Source organism: Hyperolius riggenbachi, chromosome 5 (assembly GCF_040937935.1).
Source record: "Hyperolius riggenbachi isolate aHypRig1 chromosome 5, aHypRig1.pri, whole genome shotgun sequence".
Taxonomy (NCBI): Eukaryota; Metazoa; Chordata; class Amphibia; order Anura; family Hyperoliidae; genus Hyperolius; species Hyperolius riggenbachi.
The window spans coordinates 191,621,445-191,648,649 of NC_090650.1; the positions used below are offsets into that span (position 1 = coordinate 191,621,445).

At 43.4% G+C, this 27,205-nt stretch overlaps 1 protein-coding gene across 3 annotated transcripts in view; it reads left to right on the top strand.

Annotated features, from left to right (window-relative positions):
- Window positions 1-695: 695 nt before the first annotated feature.
- Window positions 696-27,205, top strand: part of UPP1 (uridine phosphorylase 1) — a 34,302-nt gene continuing 7,792 nt past the window's right edge. The window contains exons 1-4 of one of the 3 annotated variants that reach the window (XM_068234540.1): window positions 696-834; window positions 14,283-14,341; window positions 22,512-22,632; window positions 25,140-25,298. In XM_068234540.1, coding sequence (XP_068090641.1) covers window positions 14,292-14,341; window positions 22,512-22,632; window positions 25,140-25,298 — 330 coding nt within the window. In that variant the 5' untranslated portion in view covers window positions 696-834; window positions 14,283-14,291. Of the gene's footprint in view, window positions 835-1,037; window positions 1,258-12,398; window positions 12,479-14,282; window positions 14,342-22,511; window positions 22,633-25,139; window positions 25,299-27,205 lie in introns of those variants that run through there. The other 2 variants (XM_068234539.1, XM_068234541.1) reach the window with 2 other exon arrangements.

Below are 27,205 nucleotides of genomic sequence, written 5' to 3' on the forward strand. Positions count from 1 at the left end.
CATTTACACTCTATGCCCTGGGAATGTCAACAGCAAGCACTGGTGCCAGGATAAACAGCGCCCTGACGTGAGCCTGGATTGTTGGGAGAATTTGCTCATAGAGGGCGTTTTGCTACCATTCTTTGTTCATGGAAGTGTTCAAAATTATGAGTGAACACACTCCCTTGGAAGAGAAGCAGTAACACATATGGATTGTCTCTGGACTATCGGAATGACACAGGATTTTACTAGTTCTAGAATCTAGATGATCTGGTAAATGGTTCTGTCAGGTGCCATATTCTTAGCAGCAATTTCCTTGATGTCAGGTAAGCTTGTATTGGGGATGGCACGGATGACATTTTCAGCCCAGGACACTGTATAATTCAAAGATGACCCAGAATATAACAACAGGAAAAGAAGGGCTGTGAAAGCGTACTGGAATAGGGAACAAGTGTGCTGCTCACATTACAGGACAAGAACAAATTCTTCAACAGGCTTTCATTTTGTAAATTATCCAGTACTGCGCAACATCATACATATATTATATATATATATATATATATATATATATATATATATATATATATATATATATATATATATATATATATATATATATATACATATATATATACACATTCTAAATAATACAGCACTATTCAATGCCAAGGTCTCACACCCCTAGGTTTTCTACATCCTTAGTAGACCAGCAGGATCTGAGTCAGACACCAACACCCATCCGCAGTTCAAGGAGAGCTGCCTTTGCTCACATAAGTGGCAAGGAAACCCCGGTTGCTATGACAAGGGGGGCGTGGATACTCCGCAACAGCATCAGAGGATCATAATGGTATACAGGTGAGTCTATCTTATGATAGATAATAAAGTCAGCTTACTATCCGCATTTTTATATCTACTGTTTTCGCTCCGGGAGTAGCCAGACGAGGACGCCCTATAATTTCTAGTATTTAACAAGTCACGTGACCCAGGGTGAAAGCAGCGTTTCCCAGTGTCTGTGACAGGAACGGTTTCCCATCAATGGTGTGGCAGCTCTGTGGGCGTGTGGATTACCAACACACGCGTAGAGTGACGTCAAATGAGTGGTGAATCTGCATATGCAATAATGCAATATACTGTACTGCAGTCTGTATCGTACCTCATCTCTACTAGGTGACAGTCCGGTTGGAAAGGTTATCGCAAGGCCACTGTAGGCAGTGTTTGCTGTTTAATCTAGCATTCAACTATTTGTTCAGAGAAAGGAATAAATCTACTCGCAGAAGGGTAAGATCATTTTTTTCTTAATGTCTTTAATGGCAAACATCTAATGTAAGTAAATGTGTGTTTTGTCTTTTAATCCGCTCGTAAATATAGTAAGTATGATTTATAAACCAGTGTAGTTTCAAGATTAGTACACAGAAGGTGCTACAGACATGAGCTGGTGTTATGTTTTACCTTATTTCTTTGTAAGCAGCATCCAATGTACAATGTTTTCTTCTTTTTTCCCTATTTGGAAAATGTGCAAAATTAACTGCTCCAGTTTATTGTAATTGTAAAGTAGCATTTAAAGAGGAACTGTTGTTAAAATACCACTAAAATTGCTTATTACTTGCAATATTAATTTATAGAGCATCTAGTCAGTGTGTGCCCACTGTAAAATCTTTTGCTTCCTAATTTACACTCTGAAACGTATCACTGGTATTTATATGGAATGTTAGTTTACTGAGAGTTCTGTGCACAGATAGAACTATTGCTTGCTTGGCAGATGGAAAAAGCTGTTATTTCCCACAATGCAATCTGGTTCACAGACAGCAAAATGTCTGGACCATGGTCATGACATCACACTGTGGGAGGGGTTTCGCCACAATATCAGCCGTACAGACTCCCCTGATGATCTATTTGAGAAAAGGTAAAGATTTCTCATGTGACAAGGGGTATCAGCTACTGATAGGAATGAAGTTCAATCCTTGGTTAAAGCTCCTCTTTAATGTCATTGCTTTATGTGATCAGTTTGAAAATAATTGCAAATAACTGTAACTATAACTGCAGCAATTATTCAATAAAAATTATTGTTTTGAATGACAGCAGTTTAAATTTGTGGGTTTTTAATATTTGATAATTTCCTTTACATGTGACTGCAAGAAAATGAATATGGCTAGCATTAGTAACTGTAAGGCCTGGAACTCACTTGAAAGCACAAAACGCTATCGCAATCTCTATAGATTTGTGATAGCGTTTTGCAGGCGATTTTGGGAGCAATTTCCCTGCTTCTATACAATTCATTAGAATAGAACCTTTCCCAAACTGCTGCATGTTCTGCAATTGCGATTTTCTTAATCACAATCGCTCTAGTGGAATCTGTCCCATCCATTTACATTGGCAGAGCATTTAGGGAAATCGCTAGCGATTAAAGTGCTCCCTAAACTCTTTTAAAAGAACACTCTAGTGGGCTCCAGTTGCTCTAGTGGAATCAGTCCCATCCATTTACATTGGCAGAGCATTTAGGTAAAACGCTAGCGATTAAAGTGCTCCATAAACGCTCAAAAAAAAATAGCTCTAGTGGGTTTCAGGCCTAAGGCTAATTCTGGTCCACACTGGAGCATTGCGTTCCCTGTAAAAACAGGCTCGCAAGGGAGGAGAAAAGTTGCACTGTGTGGTAAGCGTGCAATACGACAAATACAGTGAAGGAAACAGTGCATAAAGTATATGGTTTACTGAGGCAGCACGGTGGCATAGTGGTTAGTGCTCTTGCCTTGGATCGCTAGGTTCCCGGTTTGAATCCTAGCCAGATCAACATCTGCAAGTTTATACAATACAATAATACAATACAATAACATGCGTAAAACGCTTTTCTCCCATAGGACTCAAAGCGCATAGTTGTATCTCAAATCAATACAGGGTTGCAGGCTGGGTTGTGTTACAGAGGAGATAGTCAGATGTTCATGAATGCCAGACTGAAGAGGTGGGTTTTCAGTTTAGACTTAAATGCTTCCAGGGATGGAGCTGTCCTGATTGGGTGTGGCAGGGAGTTCCAAAGTGTAGGGGCGGCATGACAAAAGGCTCTGTCTCCAAAGGTTTTGAGGTGGACTCTGGGGGTGACCAAGGTGTTACATCCTTTTGATCTAAGATTGTGGGGGGTGTGATGCAGTTGCAACAAGTCCTTCAGGTATCCAGAGCCCAGAATGTGCAAGGATTTGAATGTCAGTAAGCCAATCTTAAACAAAATTCTCCATTTTATCGGTAGCCAGTGGAATGAGCACAGGGTTGGTGTTATGTGGCAATGGCGGGGTTGGCTCGTTAACAGCCTTGCGGCGGCATTCTGTACTAATTGCAGGCGGCATATGTCTTTCTTATGCAGGCCTGTGTAGAGGACATTGCAGTAGTCCAACCTTGATGTGATGAAGGCATGAACTAGGGTTGGAAGATCTTCTGAAGGAATGAGGTGTTTCATCCTTGCAATATTCCTTAGGTGAAAGAAGGAATGTTTCACAACAGCTGAGATTTGATTCCTGAAGCTTAATTTCCCATCGATCAGTACTACCAGGCTGTGCACACAGTCTGAGTTGTTCAGGTTTGAGCTCCTTGTCCTTAGCGGTGTTGTTTGAGACTGGGGCTGCTTTGCGCTTGGGCCCTGACCCTCGATAACAAGAACCTCAGTTTTGTCAGCATTAAGTTTTAGCCAATTATTAATATTTTCATTGTGAAAAGTTTGTATGTTCTCCCCGTGTCTGCGTGGGTTTCCTCTGGGCACTCTGGTTTCCTCATACACCCCAAAAACATACAGATAAGTTAATTAGCTTCCCCCTGAAATTGGCCCAAGACTACAATACATACACTACACAATATATACTGTACATAAGACTAGGGACTAGAGTTGAGCTCCTTCAAGGGACAGTTAATGACAAGACTATATATACTCTGTACAGCGCTGCGGAAGATGTCAGTACTATATAAATACTAAATAATAATAAATGTAAAAGCCTATAATTTGCTATAGGTAACATTGGTGGCTCACTGCCTCATCAGCTAACCCCTGTGTCTCCACCCAATACCCTCTAGATTGTAAGCTTGCAAGGGCAGGGACCTCCTCCTAGTGTCTCATATTCATTTATCATATGAATATGTACCAATATTGGTGATATTTCAAACCCACATCAACTATGTTGTATTGCTGGATGTCCTGATTGTACAGAGTTTTGAACTTCTCATGTATCTATACTCCCTACTTTTTGTGTATGTACTATGCACAGCGCTATGGAAGATGTGCAATATACTGTAAATAAATAATACATCACATCACGTTTGTTATGTAATTATATTGCCTGATGCAACGCAATATTTCAGTGTGAAAGTAACCTGAAGTCAAGAACATACAAATTGATAGAAATAATTGTTATTTACATAACCCTCTATTTGGTTTAACATAAACATTGATGAAAATCATAAAGGCCAATGTCACATTATCTTGCAGAGCTGGCCAGTCGACCACAACATATGCATTTAGTCCACTTGCATCACTAAGGTCCGGTTCCCATCTGCGTTTTTTACGTAACATAACCGGAACGTATACTGTAAGGGATGTGAAAGGATCCAATGTGAAGGTATTGGACCGTTCACATGTGTCCGTTGGTACGGACATGTTCCATTCCCCGGACCAAAAAATGCAGCGGGCCCTAATTTTCCGGACCGTTCTGCCCAGCTGAACGGAACCAGTCGAAAAATGTTTTTGCATTGGGGCAATGGAGAACGGAACTTTTCTTTACACTAGTGAAGAAACCACCCTTCCATGGGGGATGGGGGATGTGGGGACGCGAACCTGAGCGGTGGGAGGGTGCAGCAGCCGGGCGGGTGGGTGAGTGAGGGTAACCGGGCCTTAAATACATACCTAAAGGCCCGCAGTAGAGGCTTCGGTCTTCTTCCGTTTAATGTGACGAGTTACATGCCGTGCTGTGTAATCACAGCGCAAGAAGAGGAAGGCTCTGCCACTGCCATTAGGTATGTTTTTGCTGGCAAATGGAGTGAAAACCGATCCGATCCATCAGTGATCAGATTAGTTTTCACAATCCATTTGCCAATGTGTACAGAGCCATCCGGATTCGGTGAAGCGGAGATCGTATCCGCTCACCGGATCCGTTTGGCTCATATTTTCTACTGTGAACCGGGCCTAATTGTGCCACAGTTTGCATAATTCTTTATGTACACATATTCAACTGTAATCATCCATTGGAGTCACTCAATAGATCCTAATTGATCCATCATAATGTCAAAGTGGCATACTAACAATAACAACAATAACAATAATATTTATATAGCGCTTTTCTCCCTGGGGACTCAAAGCGCTGTGACTCTGCATTATGCAGTCTCAAAAGCTAGGGAAAAGAGGTACGTTTTTAGCCTTTTTTAAAGCTGTCCAGAGAAGGAGCCTCTCGTACTGATTGTGGAAGGGAGTTCCATAGAGTAGGGGCTGCATAGGAAAAGGCCCGAGCACCAAATGTTAAGTGTATCCTGGGAATAACCAGCTTCATCTTGTTGGCAGAGCGGAGGGTGGGTGGAGGGGCATAAAGTTCCAATAGATCCGCTATGTATTTGGGTCCCATGTGGTGTAGAGCCTTGAATGTCAGCAGGCAGATCTTAAAAATACCACTGTCACAGGACCCCTGGTGGCCCGAATGCAAATTGCCTTCCAGTCAGTTTCAGCACACAGGCCATGCAAGCTGTGGTCGCAGGCGGTGCGCAGAAACCGCTGGAATTTGGGTTAGCAGACCGACTAGAAGGGAGCCTGTGAGTTACGGTAATTACAAATTACACACTATTTCAGGGTATAACTGCCACCACCTCTGTTACCATGAGGCAGAGGAACTCACTGACTGGCTAAGTCTAGACCTGCAAATAAAAACGGTTAAACACACTCTATTCTGTCTAGCTAGCGACAATAGTAGCGTCTCTCCAGAGACCAGGTTCAGTTTGTGCAGATGAATAACAGGGTAGCTGAATCAATAAAATGACGATAGCGTCGGTTTATTAAAAATGCAATATAAATAATTAATATATACAGACAATCATTAAAATCAACAATTATTGAGACATACTACCAACATAAATTCACTTGATGTGTCAATATGTCTCTCTAATCCAGATGTATGTGCTGCAGACAAAGTACGAAATCCAATCTAAAATAACTAGGAGATCCTAATTGTATACATAAGAAGCTCCTTCAGTTTATCCACCACACCAGTGTGTCGTTATGCCATTTATTATGATCTTATGCCATCCATTGTGCTGCCTCTGGTGATGCTATACTGCTATCCTGTGAAGAGGAGTTCTTTCAACCTAATTCTTGTGAAATGGATGGCGTGCTATCTTGAGAATGAATAAAGTAAATTGCTGCTTTTTGTAAATTCTACATACCGGTGTCCATAGTTTTTAAAAAGTATGAAATCTAGGCTTTCTGTAGACTTTTCAAAGGTTTTTAAGGATAGATAAAGTACTACATTACTAAATGTCTTGTTTGTTTCGAAAAGATCAATGTATGTATTTTAGAACCTATTTAGGCAAAGTTGGAAATTTGCTCCCTGATTATAAGGAATGACTGCCAATATGAAAACTGCTCCCCAAAAAAATTCTGTTTATCGACGAGAACATATTTTATGAAGCACAGGGTATTCTTACAGGGAAAAAAATAAAACATGAGGAGGAGAATTGTCAGAAAGGCTAGAATGGCATTTGAAATCACAATCTATTTGTCTGTGTTATTTGACAAAACATCTTGTCACAATGTGCTGAGTGATGAAATCTTTTAGGGCTCTTTCACACTAGAGCCCTTTTTCGGCGTTTTAACGCCAAGTCGAAACTTTGCGTCATCCAAGGTAAAATGAAAATCCATAGACTTTAATTTAATTTTACCTTTCACATCCGACGCTGCGTTTCGATGTGTTGCGGTACGACGCACCCGTGAGCTTTTTTATCGTCGGGAATCGGGTTAATTAATTACTACCGCCACTACTCAGCGTTGTACTGCAACATCCCGACGATATGCCACAGCCTATTCAGTGCGTGCAGGAAATGGCTCCTGCACGCGTTGTCTAATGTGAAAGAGCCCTTATGCAGGGCCGGCCCGCTCATGAGGCGGGGTGAAACTTTTGCCTCAGGCGGCAAATTTCCAGGGGCGGCACCCGCCCGTCCGTGGGTGCGGGGAGCCGGCCCGCCGAGCTGGAGGGGTAGCTGGCAGGACGGGGGTATTGGGCCAGCGGCGGGGAGGGGGGTCGGACCCCCCCCTCCCTCGCCTGGGTCCCCCGTCCTCCGCTCCCCTCCAGCCTAAATAGACGCAGCCGTATATGTAAGAGGCACGGGCGGGGAGACACTCACCTCCTCGCTCCAGCGTGCGCTCCACTGACATCACTTCCTGCAACGCTGCAGGAAGTGATGTCAGTGGAGCGCATGCTGGGAAGAGGTGAGTGTCCTCCCCGCCCGTGCCTCTTACATATACGGCTGCGTCTATTTAGGCTGGAGGGGAGCGGAGGACGGGGGACCCAGGCGAGGGAGGGGGGGGTCCGACCCCCCTCCCCGCAGCTGGCCCAATACCCCCATCCTGCCAGCTACCCCTCCAGCTCGGCGGCCCCCCCCCCGAGGGGGGGGGGGGGCAGCGGTGGCAATTTTTTTTAAAAAATTTGCCTCAGGCGGCAAAAAGTCTAGGGCCGGCCCTGCCCTTATGGGCAACCATTTGATGGTTTAGTCTAACCCCCCCCCCCCCCCCCCCGAAAAAAAAAAAATATATATAATAACTGTGTACGGCTGCCTTAATATGTTTTTCAATTTGAATGGGCAGTTGGATGAGGTATTTCAGTAATGTGGGCATGCCAACCTGTCTGACTTAGACAAGCCTAGTCAGAAATTGGTATTGTAGGGTGGCAGCATTGCACTGTGCATCATTGCTCCAGTGGCAGAATCCTCTTCAACTCTTAAGAGCTTTAACTAAGAATTCTTAGGTAGATTCTGCCCTGGCTATGTCTTTATACAAATCAGGTAAGCACTCAAAGAATGCAATTACTATGTTATGGTTTGGATGTCATTGTTCCCTGAGCTGAAGAGCCCAAGTCTTTGGTTCACCTTTTTGGTAGGAAGATAATAGTCCCAACTTTGATTTGCTTGCTGGAATAAGTGCAAGGTCGTAGATAGAAAAAAAAGTAAACATAGTCACCCAGACCAATATTTTTAAAGGATACACAAGGTGAGATAAAAAAGAAAAGCTTTACTCACCTGGATTTTTTTCCAGCCTCTAGAAGTCTATTCGGTCCCACACTGAAGTTCCACTCTGCTCCAGGCCACTGCTCTCCCCCCCCCCCCCCCATAAAACTGGGTTGTGATCCTCTGTGCATGCGCAGGCACCCTGCTCGTGGTTGCGCTTCCATGGCCAGGAGCGCTATGCGCTTGCACAGTTCACGTAAACTTGAACTGAGCAAGCGCAGAGTCAGAGTGCTCCCGGCAATGAGAGCATGATCACGAGAAGCACGTCAGCAGATGTGAACAAGATCATGACCTGGCTGTGGGTCGCAATCTTATGGAGAGGAGAGCGATGGCCTGGAGAAGAGCGGAACTTTGGCATGGGACCCAATAGACTTGGGATAGAAGAAGCTGCAGGTGAATAAATGTTTCTTTTTTAGCTCAACTCATCAGAATTACGGTAACTTTATTCGCCAGATATACAACCATACAGTTCAAAACAACATGACATAACAACATGATATAATGTGGCAGCTGAGAGTCAAACATACGGACATGCATGAGTACGCTAGGGCACAAGGGGTAACATTGGGGAGGGGACTTGAGTTAAGGAGAAGGACTGCTTGGGGAAGAAGGCTGTGCCTGGAGGTTTTGGTGGGGATTTTCCTGTAGTGGCAGCCTGAAGGAAGGAGGTTGAAGAAGTGACTGCCAGGGTGGAAAGGGTCATGTGTAATTCTGTTGGCCCTGTACCTCAATTTAGATTTGTGAAGAAGGTCCAAGGGGGGCAGTGGTGACCCGATGATCTTCTCAGCAGCACTGATTTGTCTCTGGAGTTTGTGCCTGTCCATTGCATTTGCCCCTGTGTACCAGACGATGATGGAAGAGCAAAGGACATATTCAGTAGTGGCAGTGTAGAAACTGGTCAGTAGTTCCCACAGCATTCCAAACGTCCTCAATTGCCTCAGGAAAAACAGCCTCTGCTGGGCCTTCTTTTGGGTTATGGTGGTGTTCACACCCCATCTCAAATCATCGGGGATGGTAGTACCTAGGAACCAAGCACTGTGTATTCTGGAGATCTCTGTGCCAATAATGGAGACCGGGCTAAGTGCTGGTGGATTTCTCCTAAAGTCCATGGCCAGTTTCACAGTTTTGGCTGTATTAAGTACAAGTTAGTTAACCTAGCACCATAGCACCATCTGCAAATCCGCTCAATCGCACTGTGGTATTCCCCAATGAGGCCAAGGATGGTAGTGTCATCCACAAACTTGATGATCTTGACAGTGTTGGCACCTGAGGTACAGCTGTTTGTGTACAGGGAAAAAATAATCGGGGACAGTACACACCCTTGTGGGGCGCCTGTGTTTTGGATTCTTGCACTGAAAGAGAAGCTGCCAATTCTGACTAGCTGCATTCTGTAGGTGGGGAAGTCCTTGATCCAAGCGCAAAGAGTGAGGTCAATTCCGAGTTGTGCTAGGTTGTCATGCAGCATGCTCGGGCAGATGGTGTTGAAGGCGGAACTGAAGTCCAGGAGGAGGATGTACCCTTTAAACACATCAGATTATGAAGTCAGATGTTTACCAAGCATCCCTGATATGTGTACATTATTGTAACTATGCTTTGATAAACTATGTGCATTGATTAACCACTTCAGCCTTCAGTCGTTTTCACTTTATGCATCCGAGCAATTTTCACCTCCCATTCATTAGCCTATAACTTTATCACTACTTATCACAATGAACTGATCTATATCTTGTTTTTTCCGCCACCAATTAGGCTTTCTTTGGGGGGTACATTTTGCTAAGAGCCACTTTACTGTAAATGCATTTTAACAGGAAGAATAAGAAAAAAACGGAAAAAATTCATTATTTCTTAGTTTTCAGCCATTATAGCTTTAAAATAATACATGCCTCCATAATTAAAACTCATGTATTGTATTTGCCCATATGTCCCGGTTATTGCACCGTTAAAATTATGTCCCTATCACAATGTATGGCGACAATATTTTATTTGGAAATAAAGGTGCATTTTTTCCGTTTTGCATCTATTACTATTTACAAGTTTAAAATAAAAAATTTTTTTTTGAAATATTTCATCTTTACATTGATATTTAAAAAGTTTAGACCCTTAGGTAAATATTTACATGTTTTTTTTTTTATTGTAATGTTTTTTTTTGTATTAAACATTTTATTTGGGTATTTTTGGGAGGGTGGGATGTAAGCCATAGTTTTATAATGTAAATGTGTCTTGAGTTTTATTTTTTTCACTTGTAGTTGTAGTTTTACTTTTTGGCCACAAGATGGCGGCCATGAGTTTGTTTACATGACGTCACTCTAAGCGTAACATACGCTTAGAGCGACGTATGGGGGACGTTACAGCCAGAGAAAGAACAGCTTCCGAGAGAAGCTGTCGCTTTTTCAGCGGGGGAGAGCAATCAGTGATCGGGCACCATAGCCCGATTCACTGATTGCCAGGCTAACGAACCGCGGCCGGGAGCGCGCGTGCACGCGCGGGATCGGCCGCGGGAGCGCGCGGACGCGCACATGGCCTCCTGGGCGTAGCTACTACGTCCAGGAGGCCAAAGTAGTTAATAATATATATTTTTTTTTTAAACTCTTTTTATTGAAGAATGCAACCACAGAGTAATACGTACATACAGTGCAATAATCACAGGGTCATGAAAAAACATAATACCAGAGTATAGAATCATTTAGAGTTCGTCAATAGGATAGACACTACTGTTCTGCAGTAAATTGGTCTGAAGGAGTTGTCCATAAGATTAGAGTCCAGAATATAGTCCATGGACTTGAGGACTTGAGAAGAATGTCCAGGAATTTGGCAGTAAGCACTGAAGTAAGGATAAATTCAGAAGGGAAGACATCTTCTACACATAAACAGGATAATGTTATAACATTAACAATAACTAGAACAGCCCGCACCTTGGGCATCATGCTAGCCTAACCAGTAGGCAACCAGTTAAATTAAATTCAACTGGGTTGGTTTGGTTTAGTTTGGCAGGGCATAAAACCATACAGAGAGAAGTGTTAGTACATATGCTCCTTATACCTTGATGGAATATATATTGATGAGTCTTGGGGCTGGGCCATAAATAAACAGCGGAGAAGGGTCAAGCGAGTACAGTTCATGCACTGATGGTAAGGGGGCTATCCAGCCATGAGGTCCAAGTCAGCAGGAATTTACCTATGCATCCTCTGTTTTTGAATGTTATTTGTTCCAGTGACAAATTGGCGTTAATGAGGCTTTTCCATCTTTCAATTGAGGGAGGTGTAGGGCTCATCCAGTGTAGAACAATAGTTTTGTTGGCGAAGTAGCACGCTTTCCGGATGAGGGATCTATGCTGTTTGGACCATAATTCAATTTCTAATAGGCCGAGAAGAGCGATTTGTGGAGAAGGAGTGATCTGAATCTCAACAATTTGTGTAAGAAGGGTAAATACATCTGCCCAAAATTTATTTAAACGTGGACATTTCCATATCATATGGAAATAGTCAGCCGCATATAATTTACATCTGGGGCAATGAGTAGATGCGTTGTGACCCATTTTTATCATACGTTTAGGAGTTAAGTAGACTTGATGGATCAAAAAAGTTTGTATAAGTCTATCATAAGCTGCAACAGAGATCTGAGAGGGCAGTTCCCATATCTCCTCCCAATCTTCCTCGGAGAGTTCTGGGATCACCTCACGCCATTTGGTTAATAATATATTTTAATGTGAAATATGTTATTACTTAATATGTTTTTCAAACATTAAAAATTCTTAGCAATACAAGAAAGAAGTAGAAATCTGTATAGCGTACCGCTACGGCATTATCATTTTATTCTCATAAGTTAGCGTGCAACCATGCAGATACAACATGCCCCAAAAATGAGGGTAATGTGCATATCCTTACAGCCATTACAAACATGAAAAAGGAACTGTCACAAAAATCTTAAAATTTAAAACACATAGAAATAAGAAGTACGTTTCTTCCAGAGTAAAATGAGCCACAAATTACTTCTCTCCTATGTTGCTGGCATTTACAGTAAGTAGTAGAAATATGACATTACCGACAGATTTTGGACTAATCCATTTCTCCATAGGGGATTCTCAGCATGACCTTTATTCTTTATAAAGACACTCCCTGAAAATGATTTATAAAAAGATGCTGGCCAGCCTCCCTGCTCGTTGTCCACTTTTTTTGGCAGTTGGACAGAACAACTGCCATTCACTAAGTGCATTTTCCATAATGAAGCAGTCCTCCAATAGGTTGTGCAAACCATATGCCTGGTAAATTCAGAATAAATTAGGGTAGATCTCATCCAATGGAATTGTCTCCCAAGTTGAACGTGTGGACCGACCTCAGTACATACAAGCATGACAGGTCAGCATATGGAGCATGAGACATCACAGATAGTGCTGCTATCAGAAACTCCATCCACTAACGCATTTTATGTCCCGATGAAGCATCCAAGCATTGGTTTGTGAAATGCGTTGGTCGGTGAAGTTTCTAATAGCCAATATGTCTGTGGTGTCTCATGCTCCACGCGCTGTCCTGGCACGCCTGTGTCCTTTGGGTTGTACCACAACTGTGAATGTATTGCCAAGCGAGTTCTTTTCCCTCTATCCAATTGCTTTTCATCGTACTTGGAGCATGTGAAAAGTCCCTATAGCTTGTCTGCCATATAGGAGATTTCTTTAATAAGAAGCAATGGGTCTGGATAAGGTGCAGAGGATGTCAGGAGTGTGTCCAGGTGCCCGGCAATGTAGCAGCAAGTACAGCGAATTACACTGAAACGAGGTAGCAGTACTGTGGTGCTGAAGGATAGCTCCACAACAATCCCACTCCAGCATGGCCGGGCAGGTGAGAGCAACACTCAGAGTGAGGGTCTTTTCACATAGCCATGGCACAGGTGAAACCAGCAATTGGATTTGCCAGTAACTCTCTGGCGCTAGCCAGGTGATAAGAAACTCACATGCAGTGAGCTACTTATCACCTGGAGCAGGATATGGCCCTTTGTGTCTAAAGGCGCATACACACTTCTAACTTTTAAGACAACTTTTTTTTCCAACTTGTCGTTTGAACTTCAAGCTGGACATGTGCACGCGTAGTCACTCGACTAATAACAGCTGTTTTGCCCAATCTGCTGGGTGGATCAGTTGGACCAACTTGTCGTCCAAACGACTGTCAGGTCCGTACGCGTGTACAAACGACCAGCGGTCGTTTGATCAACTAATATGTCGGCACATGCATGTAGAGGTGCAGGATACCAGGATTTCTATCAACATGATGACGCACGTCTTTTATCACTGAATGTCCAGTCTGTCAGCCGACATGTAAATTAGTTAATTGGCCGCTTTGTTGGATGTGTGTATGTGACGTTTAAACAACATGTTGTTTGCCTGCCAAGTCGTTCAAACGACCGATCCAAATGACAATCAGGCATAAAGTTGGACTTGTGTATTCACCTTAATACAGTTGAAGAGAAATCGAGAGCCCAATATGGTGTAGTACGTCAAAATAGATGCCTAGGTTACCACTCAATAGGCAGGTGAGGAGATTAGACCTGTCCACACTCAGGATTAAGAAGTCGCTCTCTGTAGATAGGAGAAAAAAGGGTAGATCACCCCTCCACCTGGGGTTGACTCGAATATACTAGTAGGTGAACAGAGGCGCCAGTAGAATAAAAGTACATAACATTTTAAAAAATTGCTGGGAGGAAGTGGTCCACCACTTCCTCCCAGCAATTTTTAAAAATTGTATGTACTTTTATTCTACTGGCGCCTCTGTTTACCTACCAGTGTATTCACCTTAATGTTTGCTAATCCTGTGTGTCTAGTCATGGTCAATAGTGGTCACATAGCAAGAAAAATAAAGTACACAATTATAAAACCTCCAGCACTACTCCTGCATGAGCATATGTGGGCGGGAGAAGAGGTAGTGCAGTGCACATGACCAGTAAGTTTTTAGTATACTATACAGGGGATGACCTCATGTGGATGAACTATACACTAAATCTTATATATGTGAAATACACCAGCATATTTTTTGTTTGCTTCAAAGCTTGTGCTTGATTTTTGTTTTCACTTTTAGGGAGCAAACATGGCACCAGGCAGAGTGAAGAAAACAGAAAATGAACAGCCATCGTCCATGTAGGTTTACAATACTATTCTGAGTATGACTGTTTTCTATATGCATGATTACTTTACCAAAAAGTACTATAAATACCATAATAACTTCTGTATGTGTAGCCGCCAACCCATGGCAAATCCTACCAAAATATGCTAAAGTAAAAAATAATAAAGGATCTATTCTCACTTCTTCTAGCCCTCAAACTGTCAGACTAGGAAAACAGACATCCTCCACCCTTACCCTGAGCACTGGCGTGCCACAGGGCTGTGTATTAAGCCCTCTCCTCTATGCACTTTTCACCCATGACTGCCAGCCTATCCATACCTCAAACGTAATTGTTAAGTTTGCAGATGATACGACTGTCATTGGGCTTATATCAGACAATGAGGAAGCTGCATACAGAGAAGAAGTTAGGAACCTGACTGCATGGTGCGACATTAACAACCTGTTATTAAATACAAAGAAGACCAAAGAAATTATTCTGGACTTTAGGACCACCAAAAAGACTACTCGCCTACCGCTAATGATCAATGCAGAGGCTGTGGAGAGAGTTTCCAGCTTAAAATTTTTGGGAGTCACCATCGCAGAGAACCTGTCCTGGGCTGACAATGCTTTAGCTCTAACTGGCAAAGCACAACAATGCCTCTACTTTCTGAGAAAACTAAGGAGCGCTAACCTCCCACAGAAGCTGCTGGTTAATTTCTACAGATGCACTATAGAAAGCGTTCTGACCAATTGCATGACGGCCTGGTACAACAGCTGCACGAAGGCTACTAGAGAAGCTCTGCAGCGAGTTTTTAAAACAGCAGAAGCCATTATTGGCACTGAACTACCATCACTGGAACTTTTGTATAATACTCGCAGCTTGAGAAGGGCCAAAAACATTATCAAGGACAACACTCACCCTGGAAATGCCCTGTTTGAGCTCCTTCCATGAGGTAAACGTTTTAGATCAATCCGCACACACACAAACAGACTGAAAGACAGCCTTTTCCCATCCGCCATAAACTTGATAAACTCTGAATCCTCTCTGAAATAATTAACACTGTGTACAAATTGTTTAACCACTTCACCACTGAGGGGTTTTACCCCCTGAGCACCAGAGCAATTTTCACCTTTCAGCGCTCCTTCCATTCATTCGTCTATAACTTTATTATTACTTATCGCAATGAAATGAACTATATCTTGTTTTTTTCGCCACCAATTAGGCTTTCTTTAGGTGGGACATTATGCCAAGAATTATTTTTTTCTAAATGTGTTTTAATGGGAAAATAGGAAAAATGTGGGGAAAAAAATAATTATTTTTCAGTTTTCGGCCATTATAGTTTTTAAATAATGCATGCTACTGTAATTAAAACCCATGAAACGTATTTGCCCTTTTGTCCCGGTTATAAAACCATTTAAATTATGTCCCTATCACAATGTTTGGCGCCAATATTTTATTTGGAAATAAAGGTGCATTTTTTTCAGTTTTGCGTCCATCCCTAATTACAAGCCCATAGTTTATAAAGTAACAGTGTTATACCCTCTTGACATAAATATTTAAAAAGTTCAGTCCCTAAGGTAACTATTTATGTATTTTTTTTAATTGTAAATTTTTTAATTTTTTTTAATTACAAAAAAAAAAAAAAATGGGGAGTGTGGGAGGTAATGAGTTAATTTTATGTGTAAAAGTCATTTATTTGTATGTGAAAAATGTGTAGGGTGTAGTTTACTATTTGGCCACAAGATGGCCACAGTAACTTTTTGTTTTAATGCGACCTCCAAGCTTCCTTCCGGAAGCTTGGAGGAAGAATAAGGAGGCTGGACACGTGAGTTTTTTCTCACAATGATCGCGCTGCCCATAGGAGAGCAGCTGATCATTGCGGGGCTTAGATCAACGAACGGGAATGGATTTTCCCGTTCATTGATCTCTGGGCGAGCGGGCGGCGGCGTGTTTACTAGCGGCGGGCGGCGTGTTTACGAGCGGGAGCGCGGGCAGCGTCGGGAACGCGGAAAGTACGTGTTTCTCCGTCCCTGGTTTTTAAAGGATGGAAAAAGGGGCGGAGAAATACGTACGCGCGGGGGTAAAGTGGTTAAACATCTGTAATACCTGGCATACTTGTATAATTTCTTCTCTTCCTTGTTACTATCACTATGTTCCCTATATGCACCGTGGGGTTGTCATGAAAAGTAATTTCGTTGTGTTACACAATGACAATAAAGTGAATTGAATTGAATTGAATTCTAAATGCAGGTAGAAGTTTGATAAATGTACTCTGGAAGAAAATATGGCCACCCAAAATCATAGTTGACTATTGCCAATATCCAGATGGACGATTTGAAATTGACCCATGCATCAAAGAATAACTCAAAAAAAAATGCTGCTAGGGAGTTCTGCAGCAGCCCAGCACTCACTCACCTCCCTGGGATTAGTGTTGGGCGAACACCTAGATGTTCGGGTTCGCGAACGTTCGCCGAACATAGCCGCGATGTTCGGGTGTTCGCGCCGAACTCCGAACATAATGGAAGTCAATGGGGACCCGAACTTTCGTGCTTTGTAAAGCTTCCTTACATGCTACATACCCCAAATTAGCAGGGTATGTTCACCTTGGGAGTGGGTACAAGAGGAAAAAAAATATTTGAAAAAGAGCTTATAGTTTTTGAGAAAATTGATTGTAAAGTTTCAAAGGAAAAACTGTCTTTTAAATGTGGAAAATGTCATGTTTCTTTGCACAGGTAACATGCTTTTTGTCGCCATGCAGTCATAAATGTAATACAGAGAAGAGGTTCCAGGAAAAGGTACCGGTAACGCTAACCCAGCAGCAGCAGCACACGTGATGGAACAGGAGCAGGCGCAGGAGGAGAAGGCCATGCTTTTTGAGACACAACAACCCAGGCCTTGCATGAGGACAAGAAGCGTGCGGATAGCATGCTTTTTACCGCCATGCAGTCATAAATGTAATACAGAGAAGAGGTTCCAGGAAAAGGTACCGGTAACGCTAACCCAGCAGCAGCAGCACACGTGATAGAACAGGAGCAGGCGCAGGAGGAGAAGGCCATGCTTTTTGAGACACAACAACCCAGGCCTTGCATGAGGACAAGAAGCGTGCGGATAGCATGCTTTTTACCGCCATGCAGTCATAAATGTAATAAAGATAAGAGGTTCAATAAACAGGGACCGGGCGTCAACGCTAACCCAGCAGCAGCAGACGTGATGGAACAGGAGGAGGCGCAGGAGGAGAAGGCCACGCTTTCAGGTGCAACTCAGGCCTTGCATGAGGACAAAAAAATGTGTGCGCAAAGCAATGCAATGAGTAGTTTTCAGGACACAATGGGCTATTTGGAGGAGCTATTCCCACCCCCACAATCTTCTACCTGTGAAAGGTCAATGGAACAGCCACAAATGTTGTGCCCGGATTCACAACCTTTTTCTGTGGAAAATGCACCTCGCACTGAAATGCAAGGCGAGGCCGAGGATGAACATGACGTCAACAACTCAACATGACGCAAAATGGGGGCGGAACAGAAAGCTGCTTTCAATGTTTTGAAGGCCTTAATTGCCTCCGGTGGCCAGTTAGATGCATCATTCATCACACCCAAATCCCAGAGCAATGTGTGCAGGAATTTGAATCGCAGGAGGTGTACCGAGATCATCTGGACAAGTGACAAGTGACAAAGTGAAAAGTGACAAAGTGACCAGTGACAAAGTGACAAAGTGACAAAATGACAAAGTGACAAGTGACAAAGTGACAAGTGACAAAATGACAAAGTGACCAGTGACAAAGTGACAACTGAGAGGTTGTTCTGGGGAGCTCCACTGCACTCAGTCGCATATGAGGAGAGGTCTCGTCGGGACTGCTGATCCTCCTCAGCTTGCTCAAAGCCTTGAGGGTTCCTAAAGATCCTCTGCTTGGAGTTCGCCGGGGTTCAGCTTGGTGTCGGGGTCGGCGGCGTCCTCCTCACTCCAACGTGGCAGATCTTCTGTTGAAGGAAAAAAAAAAAACATTGTTAAAAGTCCAGTACCGCTTCTGAAGGACTCACCAAGAGATGCAGGAGCGCTTCAATCTAGCGCACCATCGCTCGCTGGGTGATGTCCCTCCCTACGTGCTGGAATTCTACGCTGCACATGCTAGCACGCTTTTGCGCAGTGCCGAGGCGCATTCCAGCAGCTAGCTACCAAGCTTCTGTGGATCTGATTGGGCCACCATGTTGGATCTCTGCCAAGTCCTCCAAAATTTTTAGCAATCCACGCTGCGTGACTGAGCAGTGACAACTCTACAGTCAGCATTACAATACCACTGCTGTGTTTACTGAAGAAATCAATGTTGAAGATGGAAAACCGCTGGCATGATGCAAGTGGGGGATTCTGAAGATGAAAACGATCAGCGTGATGATACCAACATCAGGCAACCTGCCTCAGGAAACGCTGGTCCCAGCTATGACAAAGAATAGGACGAGGAACAGCTGGAGTTGGAGCAGGAATTGGATGCCCCCACTGCCGAGGGACAGAGCGGTGCACGTTGGACTTCCACAATTTAGCGGGAATGGACAGCAGAAGAGGAAGAAAGTGATGCTGGTGACGAATATGGTGCATCACAACAATCACAACGCTCACAAGAACATGAAGACAGAGGAGTCTGGCAGGACTCTCTGGCACACATGGCTCAATTCATGCTAGACTGCATTGAATGCGGCCCGCGCATTATTCACTATTCATTATTATTCATTATTCTGGAATCTGGACAACACCAATTACTGGGTTTATACCCAGTTTATACAAACACAATGTTAAAAAACTGATTGAAGAAAGTGTCAGACAGGTCAAAAATGGAACAATTCCAGCAGGCCCTTGAGGATGGAGACTTTAGAGAGGAGATTGACATCCTCCTCCTTCTCTAGCCAGTTGTACGCCGACAGATTGACTTCAGCAAACCCAGGAGGACCAGGAGGGCAGCAAAGAACACAAGCTGCTGCTAGTGCCGAAAAGGGAATGGTATTGGCAGTGTCCTTGGAGTGGGAACATTTTCTGACACCCATGCAGCAGCCCACAGAACAACAATCGGGCAGTTCCACGTCCTCCAACACCAATCGCCTGGAGAAGATGGTCAAGGTCCAGGACTACATGTCAGATGGCGTAGCTGTGTTGAACAATCCATCTGCAGACAGACGGTGAGTGTGACAGGCAGCACAGAAGGACCATGGCAACTCACTCATAGTACCACAGTTTGATAGTGCTGCCCAAAAAATTATATGGATCCGTGGACCCGGGCACTGCGGGCAGTACTGGGAAGTGGGAACGCAGATTTTAGTACCTAAACACACGATACAACATGTTTTCCGGGGTCGGACTCTGAGGCACATACAGATGGTCCCGATCATCATCCTCATCATACAACTCTTCTCCTGAGTCTGATACACCCACCACCTCTGCCACCCCAACATCCCCAGACACAGACCCCTCATCGTCCTCAACATTAACTTGGGATGCTGGCCTGAGCCAGACCTCCTCCTCCACATCAGGCCCCATCATCTCCTCAATGGCAGCCCTCATTAATCGCTCTGGCGACGGACCGATGGACACAACGTTCTCCTCCGGGGAGGGCTGCTGCTGACCACTGGCTGCTGGGGTGGATGTTATAGCTTGCGTGGGGCGTTGGCTGTTGCTGTTGTTGGGAGTGCTGCTCACAGCAGAGGTCTCTGAGGAACTCATGGTGAGCTCATATAGTGGTTGGCGGTGAGTGGAGTATTACTGATCCCAGCAATATACACACTGACTGGCAGAGTACGCAATGCTATATAGTCTGGCTGAGCGGTGTACACAGAGTGGCAATACACACAATGCTATATAGTCTGGCTGAGCGGTGTACACAGAGTGGCAGTAAACAATGCTATATAGTCTGGCTGAGCCGTGTACACAGAGTGGCAGTAAACAATGCTATATAGTGTGGCTGAGCGTTGTACACAGAGTGGCAGTAAACAATGCTATATAGTCTGGCTGAGCGGTGTACACAGAGTGGCAGTAGACACAATGCTATATAGTCTGGCTGAGCGGTGTACATAGAGTGGCAGTAAACAATGCTATATAGTGTGGCTGAGCGTTGTACACAGAGTGGCAGTAAACAATGCTATATAGTCTGGCTGAGCGGTGTACACAGAGTGGCAGTACACACAATGTTATATAGTCTGGCTGAGCGGTGTACACAGAGTGGCAGTAAACAATGCTATATAGTCTGGCTGAGCGGTGTACACAGAGTGGCAGTAAACAATGCTATATAGTCTGGCTGAGCGGTGTACACAGAGTGGCAGTACACACAATGCTATATAGTCTGGCTGAGCGGTGTACACAGAGTGGCAGTAAACACAATGCTATATATAGCGTGGCTGAGCGAGGTACACAGTGGCAGTACACACAATGCTATATAGTCTGGCTGAGCGGTGTACACAGAGTGACAGTAAACACAATGCTATATATAGCGTGGCTGAGCGAGGTACACAGTGGCAGTACACACAATGCTATATAGTCTGGCTGAGCGGTGTACACAGAGTGGCAGTAAACACAATGCTATATATAGCGTGGCTGAGCGAGGTACACAGTGGCAGTACACACAATGCTATATAGTCTGGCTGAGCCGTGTACACAGAGTGGCAGTAAACACAATGCTATATATAGTGTGGCTGAGCGAGGTACACAGTGGCAGTAACCAATGCTATATATAGTGTGGCTGAGCGAGCGGTGTACTACTGTTCCCAGCAGCGACACACAATGACTGGGGGGACCCTGGCTAGCGTGGCTGGAGAGCGAACTACCCTGCCTGCCTACCCAAAGCTAAACCCACAGACAAATGGCGGAGATATGACGTGGTTCGGGTATTTATTTACCCGAACCACGTGACCGTTCGGCCAATCAGAGCGCGTTCGGGTCCGAACCACGTGACCCGTTCGGCCAATCACAGCGCTAGCCGAACGTTCGTGGAACGTTCGGCCATGCGCTCTTAGTTCGGCCATGTGGCCGAACGGTTTGGCCGAACACCTGATGGTGTTCGGCCGAACTCGAACATCACCTGAACAGGGTGATGTTCTGCAGAACCCGAACAGTGGCGAACACTGTTCGCCCAACACTACCTGGGATCCAGTGGTGCAGTTTTCCTCCCTCCTCCAGTTGGCGTTGTAACCCTATAGTAAGATTGCCAGCTGTCGTCATGAAGACAGACAGTGATCTCACCAGGGGAAGCAGAGCCTCGGAGGAGAGGAAGAAAAACATCAGCCGATGTCGGGATCCCCCGGGAGGTGAGTTAAAATGACCGCTGTGCACATTGCTCTGCATAGACCTCCTGGCAGCTACCACGAGTTCAGCTCGGGGTTTACTGCTCCTGGCTTGTTTTTTCCACCCCAAGCTGAACTCGTGATTACCGCTAAGGACATTAATACAATATTGACTAGCAGACTTCCCTTACCATAAAGATTACGGGCCTGAGCCCACTGCTGCATTTAAAAACAAATAAACATAAAAATGCATGCGGCTACTTCCGCTCACATTTGCATCACTTCCGCATCAGGAGATGTGGAAGTGTATTGGAGGAGATGGCGTGTGGATGAGGCCGTGCTAGAATCTGCAGCATGCTGCAGATTCTCAGAACGCTCCGCACTGCTCTGCACAACCAGCACACAATGTAAATGCATCGCACCACGTACAGTGCAAACGGGCCTTAAAAACACATCAAACCGCTTGAAAATGAATTTCAAAAATGCCTGAAAAAAGCATTGCGTTTTTATGCGTTTTAAAAATGCAGCAGTGGGCTCAGGCCCTAACAATGCTATAAGCTTGTATTTTAAGCTAAAGGTATTACATGGAGATAATAACCGGTGTAACACACACTAGCACCAACTTTCCATGTGAATACCAATACCATTCCCCGAATGAGAAAAAGATGTGCAAGAAAGGAAGAAAAGTGTCTCCTTATAGGCTCAGAAGAGAAGATAAAATGCAAAATAGACATTAGTTGATAGGTCCTTGAGGCTAAAAAGTTTTTCCTGAGTGACACTGCTGAAATAATTATGTGAATGCCAGATATTGCTTACTATGCAGTGGCTGATGTCCCTGGGGTTTGCACACTATGTTCAGTGTGTTGGGCATTGCATACAGAGTGAGTGAATAATGACTTACCGTATTATACACAGCAAGGGCCATTAATGTATTCTTTCTTATAGAGAAAAAAAGTCCATTGAAGTCCCCAATCCTCATCTGGAGAAAATGAAGGAAGATATTTTGTATCATTTTGATCTTGGAACAAATTCTCATGATTTCCCAGCTCTTTTTGGAGATGTTAAGGTGAGAAGGTTTGGAGAGCTACCAGTTTTAACAACATCTGCTTCTAACAAGCTAAACGTTTTACAGTTGCGTTTGGTCCTGTAATAGTCATGGAGAGAATCCGAAGACAGAACAACAAAAGTTGTTTAGGTGATACCTTTAATGACTGAGGCCTTGTTCACATTGCGTTCCAATCGCGTTAGGGTGATTTTTTTTTGTGTGATTCCTGGCGCTTGGGTGGGGAGTGCGTTTTTGTTAAAAGCGCTTTTCTAAGCACTTTTCCAGAGCGTTTTTTTAATTCACTCCCTGACGCAAGTCAGGAGTTGAACTCTTTGACCCGGAAAAGAATAAATACAATGTATTTATTCTTAAAAACGCAAACGCAATCACTGCACAATGCGATTTTGTGAGCATTTTGCGTTTTTACTATCCCTTCCATTGAGGCAGAATTGCCCTGAAAAAAGTCCATGCGGCATTTTTCAGATCGGAAAGCGAACGGAATGCCCCAATCTGAACTAGCGCATAGGAAAGTATATTGTAAGCGCTTTCAGGGCGATTTGGAAAAATTGCCAGCGCTTGAAAAAATGCCTCTAGTGTGAATGAGCCCTCAGAGCTCGTTCACACTATGAGTGTTTGCAGATTTTTTTAAGCCCTGGCGATTTTTGAAATCGCCCTAATAGCACCTGTGCAATGATTTCCTATGAGAGTGTTTTCTGAGTGCTTTGGCTCAATGGAAGGTATAGGGAAATCGCAAAGGGTTTGAAAAAGTGCTTTGTATAGCGATTTCCCCAGCACTTCTATGAATAAATACATTGTATTAAATAATTTCTGGGTGACGTTGACAAAACTTTCATTAAATCGCTCAGCGTTGCGATAGCCCTGGCAATTTATAATGTGAACAAGGCCTTACTGTACAAGATTTCTTTGCAGGCTTCAGAACTGGTTCAGACTCATACAAAGTACTATATATATGATATACTGTATATATATATGATTTTATATATATTTGATTATATATAAATATTTATAATTATAGTTATATATGATTTTCTAGGGTATACAGCAATCTGACACCGTGTTATGGTCTTCCTCTTTTTTGAAATGTAAAGTATCTCATCACAGCTTAGATCTATTCTAAAAACAATCAGGGGAATAGATCAGCCCTATCGTGCCCTATCACTGGCCATTTAGAAAACCAATTAAAAACATATATATTTCTGTGGAGAATCACCTATGGGAATTACATGTGATTTCCCCACATGTGAATTCCCATTAGATGTGACAGCCCACGTTAATAAATGAGGTTGTTCAGATTTAATGCAAATTTTTGCATGAGGGAAAAATCTTACAGCAGTGCTGCATTTTTCTACACACCATGCACATTATCTCCTTCACAATCATTAAATATTTTGTCTGCATGCTTTGTAATGAAGACAAGTGCCCATGGTGTGTAGGAAAATAACTTCCCTGAGGCTAGGTTCACACTAAGGCAGATGCATAACGTCATGTATCCTATTTTAGTTTTGGATGGCCAATTAGAAAACCTTGGAGAGAGTTTTCTTCGCTTCATGCCTTCAGGATCACTTGGCTTTGATGTGTACCTTGGTGGTGCCAGGAACAGAAAAGAAGAGAAAAGACACACAAGGCTCTGTCTACTCTCCATGCTGCCAAACAGTTTCATTTACTGCTGCTTCTATCCCTGTTGAAGAGATTTGTCCCCCTTCTTTAAAGAGAGTCTGTAACAAAAATTACATCATGTTTTATACCATCCTACAAGTTCCTAAACCTATTCTAATGTGCTCTGGCTGACTGCAGCACTTTCTACTATCACCGTCTCTGTAATAAATCTGCTTATCTTTCCCCTGTCGGACTTGTCGCCCTGTGTCTGGAAGGCTGCCAACTCTTCAGTGTTGATCTGCTATGCACGCCCCCCTCCAGGCCCCTCTATGCACACTCCCGTGTGTGTGTGTGTGTGTTATTTACATTAGCCAGCTTTTCTCTGCTCTCTTATCTTTTACAAGCTGGATAAATCCTCTGTTGTGAAAGGAGTCACATGCTGAGGAATTACAGACACGGGCAGAGCTGTCTGCAGGAAGAAACAATCAGCTTGTAACTCTTCAGTGGGTGAGAGCTGCAGGGGGAAAGAAACACACAAATGCTCTCTTGAGATTCAAAAGGAAGGCTGTATACAGCCTGCTTGTGTATGGATGTATTTTCTATGTGTGGACATACTGTACATCAACCTACTTCCTGTTTCGGTGGCCATTTTGTTTGTTTATAAACAAACTTTTTAAAACTGTTTTTGACTACTTTTAATGCGGCGAGGAGCGGCGAAATTGTAACAGAGGGGAATAGGAGATGTCCCCTAACGCACTGGTATGTTTACTTTTGTGCGATTTTAACAATACAGATTCTGTTTAAGGACAATAGCCATTTGCTTTTTTCAATAAACGTATGCTACAATATTATGAATGTGGTTGAAATGTTATACCTGTCAATAATAAATACATGTGTACTTTTTTATGCAGTTTGTATGTGTTGGAGGCAGCCCATCAAGGATGAAAGCTTTTGCTCAGTACATTACTGGGGAATTGAATCTGGGAGACCCAAAAGAAGATATCCCTAACATTTGTGCAGGAACAGACCGTTATGCCATGTATAAAGTTGGACCAGTGCTGTCAATCAGTGTAAGTTAATCATAATATCTTCATATCTGTGAATGTTGTCATTTACACTTGTCATAGTAAATCCACTAAATATAAGGTAGTTTCAATTGGACATTGTTTTGTACTTCAACTGGACATTGTTTTGTATTTCAACTGGACATTGTTTTGTATTTCAACTGGACACTGTTTTGTATTGCTAACATTTATATCTTAATTCTTGCAGTCTCCCCACTTCCATAGAAATCTCCTAATTATCAACTATACAGTATATTTCTAAAATAGTCATTGTGAATCTCAGTTGGTAATGAAACATGTCTGGGCAGGACCTTAATTTAGATCATCCAAACCAGTTCATTGCCAGCCATTTCCATTTCTGTACATTCTATTTCTGTACATCTTTTTTCAATTTTATGTAAAAATTCATATGTGTACATTTCATTTAAAATCTACAAGGATTTCCCAAGATATCCTTGCACCAACATATTTTAGGGGCTCGATGTTTCATTTTAAGGTACCCAATAGGGTAAGATGTAAACATAGCTAAAATGGAGCGAGAAGGAGTTGGCTTACCTCAAAAATGACAACTTCATACAAAAGTGAAATTCATTATGCACTGGCAAAGTGTTTCGTGGGTCTGAGGTCACTTCCTCAGGCCAATTTGTAGTGCCTATAAAAATTAAATATAAGGTAAGAAGCTCAGTGCTCAAGCACCAAATAAAATAGACATATAAACATATATAAAATATTGGCATTACAATATAGCATTCTTATACTCAAAAAAGCTTTAAAAGCCAAGTCAAAACAAGACACAGAACATTTATATCGCGTGTTTCTCCTGGTGGGCTCAAAGTGCCAGAGTTGCATCCACTAGGGCACGCTCTATAGGCAGTAGCAGTGTTGTGGAGTCTTGCCCAAGTTCTCCTCACTAAATAGCTTCAGGGCTCGTTTCCACTAGTGCGGCACTGAGCGGGTGGGTGGGATCGCAGGCGAATCCCATCAGCCGTGCCATGCACGGCTATGGGATTTGCAGCCTCAGCTGCGAATTCTGCGGGGGGTTCCGGCCGAATCGCTACAGCAAGCGATTCCGCCGGCGGCGCCATTCTCCCCTATGTCAGAGTTTCCCCGTGCGATTCATGTGCAGGGAAACTCTGCGGAATCGCGGCGGTTTCCGCCTTAGTGTAAATGGGCCGTCAAGCTTACTAAACAGGAGGAGTTGAGATGCAAAGCCTGGTCTCCTGTCAAATATCTATCCGGAGGGTTAAATGCTATTTGTCAAGTGCGTTTATTTAGTGTTAGAATGTGTGCAGATTTGGAGCCTTTGTTAAAATAAATTGCATTCTATGGATTCAGTTAGGCAGGCGACATCCTTGACTGTTTTCATGTGCGTTTTCTGCACAGAAAGACTGAGAACTCATGTTAGTCAATGGGCTTGTTCACACTTAGGCTCCCTGCGCACTGCAAATCCAATTTGCGATTCCGATTTTCCCTGGATGCTATCGAAAGAAAAACGCAGAAATAACGCAGCGTGCAGTGCCGATTAAAAATCGGAATCGCATGTGAAAATCGATTAAAAATCGCAAATCAGAATCGCATGTAGTGTGCAAGAGGCCTCAATGTGTTTTTTGCGCACAGAAAAAAAAACCTGACATCCTGCAGGCTAATTCTGCACATTTTGTCGTTTTTCTCTAGCAATTATATTAGCTGCTATAAAAAAATGCATGTTTTCCTGCATACAAACACGCATGGTGTGCATAAAACACATGTAGAAAAATGTGCACAGAAAACTGAAAGACAAGAATGTCCGTGTACTAGTTTAATGGAAGCCTGAGCAGTGCCATTCAAAGGAAATCTGGACTTATTTGGGGCTTCCCCCAGCCTGCAGTAGTACACAAGGTCCCCCAGCATACTCTTGGTCCCTTCTATGGTCC